This window comes from Malus domestica, chromosome 15 (assembly GCF_042453785.1).
Source record: "Malus domestica chromosome 15, GDT2T_hap1".
Taxonomy (NCBI): Eukaryota; Viridiplantae; Streptophyta; class Magnoliopsida; order Rosales; family Rosaceae; genus Malus; species Malus domestica.
This window is the reverse complement of record NC_091675.1, coordinates 20,600,576-20,612,292: the sequence shown is the minus strand read 5'-3', so window position 1 is coordinate 20,612,292 and position 11,717 is coordinate 20,600,576. Positions and strand designations below refer to the sequence as shown.

At 36.4% G+C, this 11,717-nt stretch overlaps 1 protein-coding gene across 1 annotated transcript; it reads left to right on the top strand.

Annotated features, from left to right (window-relative positions):
- The first annotated feature begins 2,830 nt into the window (after positions 1–2,830).
- Positions 2,831–4,444, top strand: LOC103420920 (GATA transcription factor 5-like). Its single transcript, NM_001328838.1, has 3 exons — positions 2,831–2,898; positions 3,023–3,358; positions 3,450–4,444. Exons 2-3 carry the CDS (start codon positions 3,035–3,037, stop codon positions 4,119–4,121), a joined length of 996 nt encoding a protein of 331 aa, NP_001315767.1. The 5' UTR covers positions 2,831–2,898; positions 3,023–3,034; the 3' UTR covers positions 4,122–4,444.
- The last annotated feature ends 7,273 nt before the right edge of the window (positions 4,445–11,717 follow it).

Here is an 11,717-nt window from a genome sequence, read left to right as displayed (position 1 = left end):
TAAAAATCCTACGATCCACGTGTGTTGGTCAGGAGGATCCGCTCCTTGTGCTCAAGAGAGGATCCAATTCCGCTAAAAATCACCTACAAAACATTGTTTTTATTGAACTTGTTATAGGGGTCAAGACAAATTAACAAGGGGGATTACATTGAGTTATTGGGGTTATGGGCACTCAATGCCCACACTGTAGCTCCGCCATTGGGGATGGCTGAGCGAATATGATGCCCTTGCCAATTAGGATTTGAAATGATAATTACACACTATTTTTTTGCTTCTACACACTTTCTTTATTTATAGTTATTGAATTGAATATATCAAACGAAACAAACCAACAAGATTAAGCAAGGGTGCTTAGAGAGATAAAAATTATGTGTGGTTATCATTTCCCATTAGGATAACCAAAATATATGTAATCATTCAACTTTTTTTGTTAAACAATAATTCACTCATTTGATGTCGTAAATCATTTGAAAACTGATTTTCACTGATTTGTTTTATTTTACTTTTATGCATACTTATACAGTTTAATAATAATAAAAGGGTAAACATAAAACTAAAATGAATTGTCGTTCATTAAAGTAAATTTGAAACGTTAACTAAAATGAGATTTGAATGTAGTCAATTAAATGCATACAATTAGATTTTATTTCCTTGAAATTTTAATTAAAACCTTATCGAAAAGAGTTGTCAGAGTAATAAATTGCGAACAATTAACTGAAATGAGATCTAACAGTTATTTGCTAAGTGCAAACAGATGAAATCTTTTTTGTAGCTATTAATTAAAACAAGGTCAACTACGTACACACTTATTTTGAAATTGAAGCGAGATCTAACTATGCGTCCATTTTAAACCAAAATCTCGACCAGTTTAGAGTAGATTTCAGCAAAAATGTTATTCTTACCGTCTATTTGTCGCATCTCTATAATAGAGATGAGATATATTAGATTCACATATGTTTGTAGATCATACCTTTATTAAAGAGATGATATAAATAATAATATAAATAAATGATAAATATAGCATACTTTAGATTTAGTTGCATTAAATTCCATAGTTTTCTCTCAAAAGATAAAGTTTTGGTGTGAAAAAAAAAAAAAAAAAAAACACGCGCAAAGTGTAATTTAGAGAAATGGATCATCTCTTGAGCTTAGGATGAGGATTCTCATGAGCAGCCCATTCGGGTAGTTGAAATTTGATCTAACGGTTCTAAACAAGAGGTCTCTTTAAAAATTATAATAACCGTTTGATCAAATTTGAGCAGTCAAAATGGGCTGCTCATGAGGATCCCCATCCTGAGCCCTAGTTCTGTAATTTAGGGGTTAACTTGGTAATAAAACGCGAAAACAATGAACGGGGAAACAAAACGTAACCAAGATGAGCGGCGATTAACGCGGTAGGCAAATTATGTAATTTAGTCAAAAGCAATGGGCAAGTTTATTTTTTTCCTTATTAAACAAGAAAAGTAAAAAGAAAAAAAGGAAGAAAATACAACATACGTGACGGTTTCCTAGGTGTTGACGAACCCATCGTTTCCATGGAACGAACCACACCCTATAATTCTTATCCAAATGGGTAAATCGTCAAAATGATCTATGAGATTTGCATAACTCATCACTTTGATCTTTGTGATTCCAAATTAATAAAAGTGGTCCCTAAGATTGTCCAACATCCATCATTTTTGTCATTCCGTTAAAAACTCTGTTAAATATCTTGGAGCTCTTGACCGAAAGTTTGGACAATTTTCAAAGTTTCGTAACTTAATCGTTTATTAACCAAATTCGACCCATAATATATCAAAATGAAGATAGGAAAGTGTAGAATAAGATTATACCTATTTTGAAGCCCAATGGTTGCCATAGATTGTCGAAAAATAGGTATAATCTTATTCTACACTTTCATATCTTCATTTTGATATATTATGGGTCGAATTTGGTTAAGAAACGATTGAGTTACGAAATTTTGAAAATTGCCCAAACTTCCGACAAAGAGCTCTAGGACACTTAATGGAGTTTTTAACGGAATGACCAAAATGATGGATGGTGGACAATCTCAGGGACCACTTTTATCGATTTGGAATCTCATGGACCAAAGTGATGAGTTATGTAAATCTCAGAGACTATTTTGACGATTTACCCTATCCAAAATTAAATAAAAAGTTGGAAAGAAAATCACACTAAAATGGAAGTTACACAAATATGGTTTCCTATTTGTGAATGTATGAACAATATGTATTTATAATGAATGTGATACTAACTTACTAAGCATTGAAACACTGGGACTTGTCGGAGATGATTAGCATCTCGTTGTTTGGTTGTTAAAAGGAAAACTCTTTCGAGGAGTACTTTTCGATGTTTTGGAACACCGCCAAGACACCAATTGACATTATTATATCATTCTTTTACTAACACATAAAATAATACATTACGTGACTTGTTTTTACGCTATCAAAAAATTTATCGTCTAAAGGGGGATAGTGATTTCTGACAGAAAAAGAAATATATTTTTAGATTTCATTTTTTCTTTTCCTTTTAAAAGCATTCAATTGAAACTGTAGGGTTGAATAGTAAACAGACTGCAAACGTATCCAAACGGGTGTAAATACAGAGAACAGTAGTGGGTGGATGTATCAAGCGCGAGGGTGTAGAAAGCCAAAAAGAAAAAAAAAAAAAAAAGGGATAAAAATCAAAAGAGAGAGAAAAACGAGAAAGAAACGGGCACTTTTAGTAATAGGCCGGGGATGCTTTCAGCCCTAATTCAATGCTGTACCAAACTCACCCTCTTTTTATTCCAATTTCATCCCTCTCCCCTTTACTTGTTCAATTCTTTCTACATCTCCTCTCTATCTCCTCTCTATCTCCTCCTCTGCTCTCCTCCTCCCACCTCTCCCTCCCCAACAGGTACTTACAAAATGGAATCTCAAAATAAACCAGATTAAGAACAAACCCTTTTGGTGTTTTTTGTAGTTGAAGAAAGAATGTCGCTTTATCTTATTTCTGGGTTTTTCTGGTTCTGTTTTCTTAGGTTGGAACTGAAATGGAATGCGTCGAAGCGGCTCTGAAGACCAGTATTAGGAAGGAGATGGCTGTGAAGGCGACCGGCCCACAAGTGGTGGTTTTCGACGACTTCTTGTGGGGCGGCGCCGTCGTCAACGGCCAAAACGCTTGCGACGATTTCTCAGTCGACGACCTTCTCGACTTCTCCAACGAAGACGGGTTCGTCGAAACGGAGGCCGAGGAAGAAGGCGATAAGGAAAAAGTCAAGGGCTTTGTCTCTGTTTCGCTCCAAAAGCAGAACCAGGAGACGGAAAAGTCCAATTTGTCGGAAAAAATCGAACCAGCGAGCGAACTCAGCGTTCCGGTACCTATTTTTGCAAATTTCCGTCTCTAGAAATGGTGATATTTTACTGCTTTTCGTGGTTTTTGACCAAAAGCTACCTTTTTTTTTGCAGGCGGACGACTTGGAGAACCTCGAATGGTTGTCTCATTTCGTCGAGGATTCCTTCTCGGAATTCACCACGGCTCTTCCGGCCGGGTTCTTGCCCGAGAAGCCCAAGTCCGAGAAGAGACCTGACCTGGAAACCCCTTTTCCGGAAAAGCCCTGTTTCAAGACTCCAGTTCCGGCGAAGGCCAGAAGTAAGCGGAGGCGGACCGGCGGCAGGGTCTGGTCCCTTGGGTCGCCGTCGCTCACGGAGTCGTCCTCGAGTTCGAGTTCGTCGTCATCCTCCTCCCCGTCGAGCCCCTGGACCATTTACCCCGCCACCCAGAACCAGGAATCGGCCGAACCGGTCTCGTCTGTTGAGAAGCCCCCGAGGAAGCCGAAGAGAAGACTGGTGGACGGAAGTTCGAGCCAACCGCCGCGGCGGTGCAGCCATTGTGGGGTCCAGAAAACCCCTCAGTGGAGAACCGGCCCGAACGGAGCCAAGACCCTCTGTAACGCATGCGGGGTCCGGTACAAGTCAGGCCGGCTCTTACCCGAGTACAGGCCTGCATGCAGCCCGACGTTTTCGAGTGAGTTGCACTCCAACCACCACCGGAAAGTTATAGAGATGCGGCGGAAGAAGGAAGGCCCGGGTACGCCCGAACCCAGTACGACCATACCGCCGGCGGTGCCCAGTTTTTGATTAGGAAGTAGTTCCACCAGAAAAGGATGAAAGTTTAGTTAGTAAGTAGGGAAGAGAGGACAGTGAACCGGGGTTAGATTAAACCCGGTTCAACCAGGCCGAGTTAGTGTAAATTTTTACCGTTTAATTGTTTTTCCCTTATCTTGCTTTCATGGCGGACCGGTGGTGGGTGCGGTGGGTTTGTAGGAATGTAACTGAATAGGCAGGAGACTTTACTAGTTTACTTAATTTTAAATTATATTCCTTGTTGGTTTTAGTTTGCTAAAATCCCTGTGTTTTATGGTGATTTGATTTTAATTTTTCAAAAATTTAAGTTTCAGTTATTTTTTTTTAGAGGGAAAGGATGATTTTGTGGTGTAACTGACATTTTTGAAAGCGTTCAACTTTTTAATTTGGCGGCCGTTGGAAAACAAAAATGTTATGAACCAAGCGCGCCATGAGACGAGAGAGAGGGAAAAAGATTATTTTCTGAGCTCAGGATGAGAATTCTTCTTACTAGCCTATATGAGTCGATTAAATTTAATCTAACGGTTTTAAACATGAGATTTTCTAAAAGTTATAATAATTGTAACCGTTGAATTAAATTTGAACTGCCCAGATAAGTTAGTCAGGAGAATTCTCATTCAAAGCTCAAGATAAAGGGGTTGAAAAAAGGACATATTTTCAAGTGGCGTAATCTGTCCTCAAAGTTCTGAAAGAGTTGTGAAAGACGACGGTTCGTTACCTGCAAAGTTCTGAAAGAGCTGTTTTGTGGTGACAACTAAGCCAGCTCTCACCTCGGGTTGAACAAGAGAAGAATCGGGTGCAAGCATGCAGGGCACCAGTTGTTTTTCCGATAGATGTTCATACTCAAAATTTTCTCCTTAATAACGCATCAGATTTTCTCGTGATGGGTTTAAAGGCTATAATGTCAGGTGGGTAGAGCTCAGTTGATAAGGCAAATATCCTTGAACTAGTCACAACTCACAACGTAGTTCAGAATGAGTGAGGATCCTCGTTGGATTTTCTTTGTGAGGATCCTGAAGATCCTCAAATCACATTTGTTTATTATACATTGTGCGATCGAAAATCATTATAAATTTTTTTATTTAAAATTAAATATAAACAGTATCTGACGAAAATTAAACATATAATATACGATGAACAGATGTGATTAGAGAATTTCTGGAATCTTCACAAAGAGGATTGTCATTCAAAATTTGAACGAGGGTGCCGCGCGCACACACTTGAGTGGTGACACTGACAACCATAATTACCACAAGCCATGACTCATCATTCCATGTTGGTAGCATTGCTTACAAGCATACACAAAAAGAAAAAAACTCACTAATCCTTTCTTGATTTCAAAAACAATACCCCTTTAGACCAATTAAAGTAATTTTGTTTCATAATCGGAGTAATCTAGGGTTTCATAAAGTTTGATTCTTTATCTAGCAAAAAAGGAATTGTGATATAATTATGAATGTATTAGTGATTTTTTCTTGTTTTTATAGACGTCCAGTTAAAAATTAACTTTATTTCAAATTTATTAGCTGCGGTTAAGTTTTATTTTCATCGATAGACTAACAAGGCAAAAATATGTTAATCGCATGAAAGAATTATTAATTATATACACATATACCATAAAAATCTATCATCAAATTTGTGAGCTAATTTTTCAGAACAAAGAAATTAATCATACGAACATCCTTGACCTTGAAAGGAGATGCATTTTACCATTTTCACACACACACACACACACATATATATGTAATGTTTGAGTTTGAGTGGGTAAAAACTGCAGGGAAAAAACTTCAAATAGATAGACCTCGAAATTGTGTAGCTGCTGGCGGGAATAGGATGCATGCCAAGTGAATTTCATATAGACTATCCAGAGCTTAGATTGCTCATGCCATTTGTCGTCGTTTCTTATATATGCAGCATTTGTCCTCACTCATATACAATTCTTCTTTTAATTTCTATGTAACTTGCTGCTGGCCGGATTATAATTTAGACAGCAAAGAGCAGACTAAGATTAACCTAAATATTATTCTTCTACTTTAATATTGGACTATATATATAATTTTATATTGTTTTTTGTATGAACACAAGGAGCAAGTTAATTATACTTTAAATACTTTAATCTTCAACTAGATATTCAAATCCAATGTCTACAAAGTTGTATTGTATCCGTCTCATGATTTGAATAATCAGATGCTAATTCCAAGTAGAAGAAGCCACATTCTTGTACTCAAACATAGACAAGTCTATCAAGAGTCAAATATAGTATTTTCTTGAATTACATTATCCACTAATATTTATAGCCATTTTTTAGGAATTGGCTTTGCTGGCGCTCCAGCTTCCTCACTTCACTGTTTGAGTGTACGTTGTTGCATGTTTACTTATCAGAAATAAGGGAAGTTGAGAATGGCGGAAGTAAGAACGAGAACCGGATCGAGTTCTACCTCCAATCCTAATTGTAGTATGTTTACTCTAAGGCGAGACCACAAATTTTTTTGATTTCTTAGAACGTCTCCAAAGAATATGTCTAAACATGAAATTTAAATTTAAAAGCTTATGTGGCACTTTGATATATATTTTTTTAAATTTTGTTCTCCAACCAATATGCCAAATTTAAACTATTATTTATTATATTATTTACTTTTCATAATTGTATAATTATTTTTAGAACAAAAAATAATTAGAAAAACGATAAAAAGCATTTATTAATCACTAAAAATAGATTTGAAGTTGCTGTCTGTTAAGCATTATGTAGAAAAGAGAATAGAGAGATTGTAGAAGAAGAAGAAGAAAACGGAGAAAACTTAGAGAGGGAAAGAGAATGATTTTTCACTTATATTTTCTTGATTGATTAACTAGTTACAGAGATACAGTTGCTATATAGATGGATATTCACCTAATTGCCTTATCCGAATTTTACACTAGCAACAATCCTAACTGCCTTATATGTTTGGCTAATGGCAATGTGTCATGATCCACACCTTCCATATCCTATGTACTATAACATCCCCCTGCAAGCTCATGATGGTCCAAGCTTGAGATTGTTGCAGTTGGAGAGTATCTGGCAATCTAAACTCTTTTTGGATAATATTCCTTGCATTGGAAAGTGGAGTATTTGGTCATTGCTGCACACATACCCTACAATAAGAAAACCTCCTAGCATCTGGAGCTTTGTATTTAACCATTATATCGTGTATACCATAGTTCCCCAATCAACGTAGACTTGGTGCCCCCACCCTTATAAAAAATTCTCATATGGTAGCCTAACTGAATATCAAATATACTTCCACCATTGCATAACCGAAGTACATAAAATCTTCAAAACTCATGTACAACAGTTTGAGTAGGAACACCAATTTTCACCTTGTTGTCAGAGTTAAGAACTGGAAATGTCACTTGAATACATGATTGTAAACCCACTGAAATCAACTGAGAGTCTGCACTTTCCTTGTCAATACATTCCAAAACTTGTTTTTCTGCATCATCTAAAAACATTTCATCTTCTGAAACAATGAAGTGAGAGAGAAAACCAGAGTGGCGATCATAAGATATATGAATTTCAGCATTAGAATTGCTTTGTAAAGGTGTTTCATGATTTTGCAGGATGACTGGACACACTAGTTTGAGGTGTTGATCCAATGTTCTTTGACATGATTCAGGGGTTGAAACTGAAGATTGAGCATTATGTATGTGATAACAATCAACATCAAAATGATCTTTTTGTGAACAAATTTGATGTGATCCGCTAGTTTGTGAACTTTCTGCACCAATAGAACTAGTTGGCTGCTCCTTGTGTTTTCATTATAATTGTTGTATCACGATCGTTCTGCTTTGAAGCACTGATATAAGCTCCCGTTGTGGAATTAAGTGGCAGGGAAGATCCAAGGTAATGAGAGAAAGAATTGACCATAACAGAGTCCATCTCAATTGACTCCATTAAATTAGAAAATCGAACCTGATCCTGCAATTTTAGATCTTGTGTAATAGATGTGTTGGTAGTTTAAGTAGAACAATGGGCAACAAGATGATCCTTATGTGAACAAATTTGACATGTAGTAATTTTAGGTGGCAGAGAACTAGGATATGGAGATGGAGGTGAGCCAAGAATTCCATTATAACTATCAACATTATTACTATAGCTTGACTGGCATGAACTAAAATTGGATTGAGCTTGATAACCACCATTAAAGCCAGCATGAAATTGAGAGCTAAAGAGAGGAAAGAAAGAACCTTTTGTCTCACATTTAACAAGAGCACAATCCACAATGGCTTCCTCAGTGAGCAATTGTGCACGAAAATCCTTAAGTGAAATGATGCTTTCACGCCCTTTGAGTACACATTTAAATGTGTTGTATTTTGGAGGGAGTCCATTCAATGCAATGATCACAAAGTCTTCATCAGCAAGTGTGACACCAAGAATAGAAAGTCCATCCCTTGCTTATTTAATTCTTTGAAGATACTAGGAAATTGAATTTGATCCCTTCTTAATGTTGTAAAGATCAGTCTGTAATTTGATTATACTGGTTTTTGTACTTGGTAAGAAAAACTAGTTTTGAAGACAAACCCATATCTCTTGAGAACTCTTGCTACCAATCACACAGGAAATAGCGGATAAAGAAAGTGTGGAAGTAAGTAACAACATTAAGGAATGATCATGCATTTTCCAGACTTTGTACTCATCAGTTTCAATTCTTGAAGATGAAGTACTAGATGTTACCTCTGAATCTCCTGAATAAGTGGAAGAAAATTGAGCAAGATAGAGATTTGATTCGTCAACAAACCCCATAAGTCCATGGACTTCAAGCATCAACTGCATCTGAAATGCCATTGTAGATAGTTGGTCTCATCCAGTTTCACAGTAACAGACGTGGAAATGGATGAAATCAATCCAGTGATCGGTGATTGCAAGATTTGAAGTTGATTCGCAGTTACCATTTCGGAAAATTGTAGAGAAATTTGTATGAGGAAAAGACTCAAACACTTGGTGTGCACAAAAGAAAGCAATGCTCAGCGCTTGAACTACTAAAGATGTTCCTTCAAACTATGGGATATGGTAATTTTGGCTTTCTAGTGGAGCAAGTCAAAGACGACTATAGGAATTTTCAACAAACTCAGCAGCAAATTCACGGAATCCAGTCTCAGTTGCAGCCACAACACTAGAATCTCATTCAAGTACCCCAATAAGAAAAATGCATATGCAGATGCAACAAATTGCGCATTAAAAAAAAAGTGCCTTTTCAACAACGGCAGTAGTTAGAAAGAATGGGAAGATGTCAACCATCCACTCCTCGAGCAGGTATGGATACGATCATACGGATAAGGAAAGACTAATGGTACAGGTCGAGATTGAAGCCTCATCAGAGTTACCATGAATAACTGGGTAATCTTGATACACCCACAAGATAGAAGAAGAAAGAATTTCGTGTAGTGGAAGCAAAAGAAAGGATCGAATAAGCTGATCAAGCTTTAATGTCGATTGATGCCATATTAATCATTATGTAGAAAAGAGAACAGAGAGATTGTAGAAGAAGAAGAAGGAAACAGAGAAAACTTAGAGAGAGGAAGAGAATGATTTGTCACTTGTATTTTCTTGATTGATTAACTAGTTACATAGATATATTTGCTATATAGATGGATATTCACCTAACTGCCTTATCTGAATCTTACACTAGCAACAATTCGAACTGCCTTATCTATTTGGCTAATGACATGTGTCATGATCCACACCTTCCATATCCAATATACTCTAACACTGTCAACTTTGACATCAACCACCTTTGCTATCAATCCATATCATGCCACAAGGAACTGACGTTTCGGTTGGAAAACAATAATGATGTCTTTTTTTTATTGTTATTGAGATGTGGACCTTCTCATCCTTTGGAGATGCTCTTAGGTGTTAGTAAATGTAGGGTAAGTTAGGAATTCAAATGATTTATTTTCTTCTTGTATTCATTCATTATAGGATAATGCTATTTGAATTTATTGACCACCTTACTCATCAACTCCCTAATAGAGGCGTATGCTATATGGATTTATTGACCACCTTCCAAATCAATTCTCTAATAGAGGCATATCCCACAAATGTATGCGAGTTCCACTTGTTTCAAAAAAGTGTTCAACAAAGTGATCAATAATTAGAGTTCAAATAGCATTATAGCATTATTTACTTGATATATGTAAACACACCATTAAATTAATTAATTTAAAAAAATAAGGATTTAACAAAGGGGTGTGCTATCCACACACCCCAAATTACTTCCCACACACCCCTTGTTAATTTCTGTCCGTTGATCTTTTTCAATTCATCCGATCCGACGGCCGAAAATTAAAAGGGTGTGTGAGAAGTAAAATGGGGTGTGTGGATATCACACCCCTTTAACAAAATATGTAAAATCGTGCGTTAAAAGTTAGGCAGGAGGTGTAAAATCACATGGTTTCTTAGCCATAATAAGCAAATGAAAATCGAGACTAGGGTTCCACCAAAAACAAACTAACCCTAAACCTAAAAATGTAAGAAATAGTAGTGTGGCCAAAACGTCATGGAAAAAATTGGGTACGCCACCATAATTGTTGAGTGGCATTTACGTGATGGCCATCTCCCACCAGTTCCAACCACTCTAAACGTCTATAATAGGGGAACATTAAGTAAGGATGCCTTTGTCCACTTGTGTGGGACTTGCATACCTTTGGGTTTTCTTAGGGTTTTGACCTTGTGAGAATCTGAGCCTTCCATGCCACAAAAGCTTTATGAAATATCTTGGTGTACAAAACGAACATGATCATGAGTTAGAAAATCCGAACAAACTAGTCAAGTATAAAATAGATCATGCGTTATATTCGCGTACTAAATAGATTGACATGCATGCGTTATATTCTCTTATCAAATAAATTATTAACTGTGCATGGTAAATTGTTATTCTGTAGTTTGAATATGCGTTCAAACAAATTAACTCTAGTTATTTAGGAAGAATGTTAGCAACCTCAATATTATTTGGTTGAGTGGCACTATGTTTATTTTTTGTTGAGAAAAGTGATGCACTAGTCCAACGAATAGAATGCTAAGAATCAACGGGATTTGAATCAAGTTTGATGTCTTTGATAACATAAAACGTGTTACGTTCCAAATAGAAAAAAATCTAGTATTCTTTTACTCCCAAAGGCCATCAAAACCAATGATGATGTTGACGATGGTGATGCAGATGTCCGGTTAGTGGTAATAAATTTGGTTAATTAAAGATATTTATAATATGTATTATATATAGATAAATGCTAAGAAAACTCTCTCAAAAGTTTGCCCCTCTATTGATTCTCTAATGCCTTATGTTTTTAATACAATATTTTACAATGTTTATATAAAAATTAACATTAAACTGTGAAATATTAAAGAGTACATGGTGAGTTGTACTTTTGAGACTGACTTTTTTTAACATTTCTTTTATATAAAACAACATTTGGTAGTCAAAATTCTGGGCCGGCCTTTCACTGAAAGAGTAATGGATTGTCTCGTGCCCTCCATTTGAAAAATCCAAAGGCAAAACGGTCCTCTCTCTCTCTCTCTCTCTCTCTCTCTCTCTCTCTGTCTCTTATCTACAA

Coding starts and splice junctions, on each gene's coding strand:
- LOC103420920 (NM_001328838.1), top strand. CDS start 3,035: ATGGAATGCGTCGAAGCGGCTCTGAAGACCAGTATTAGGAAGGAGATG. Junction 3,359..3,449: donor CGAGCGAACTCAGCGTTCCG/GTACCTATTTTT, acceptor TTTTTTTTGCAG/GCGGACGACTTGGAGAACCT.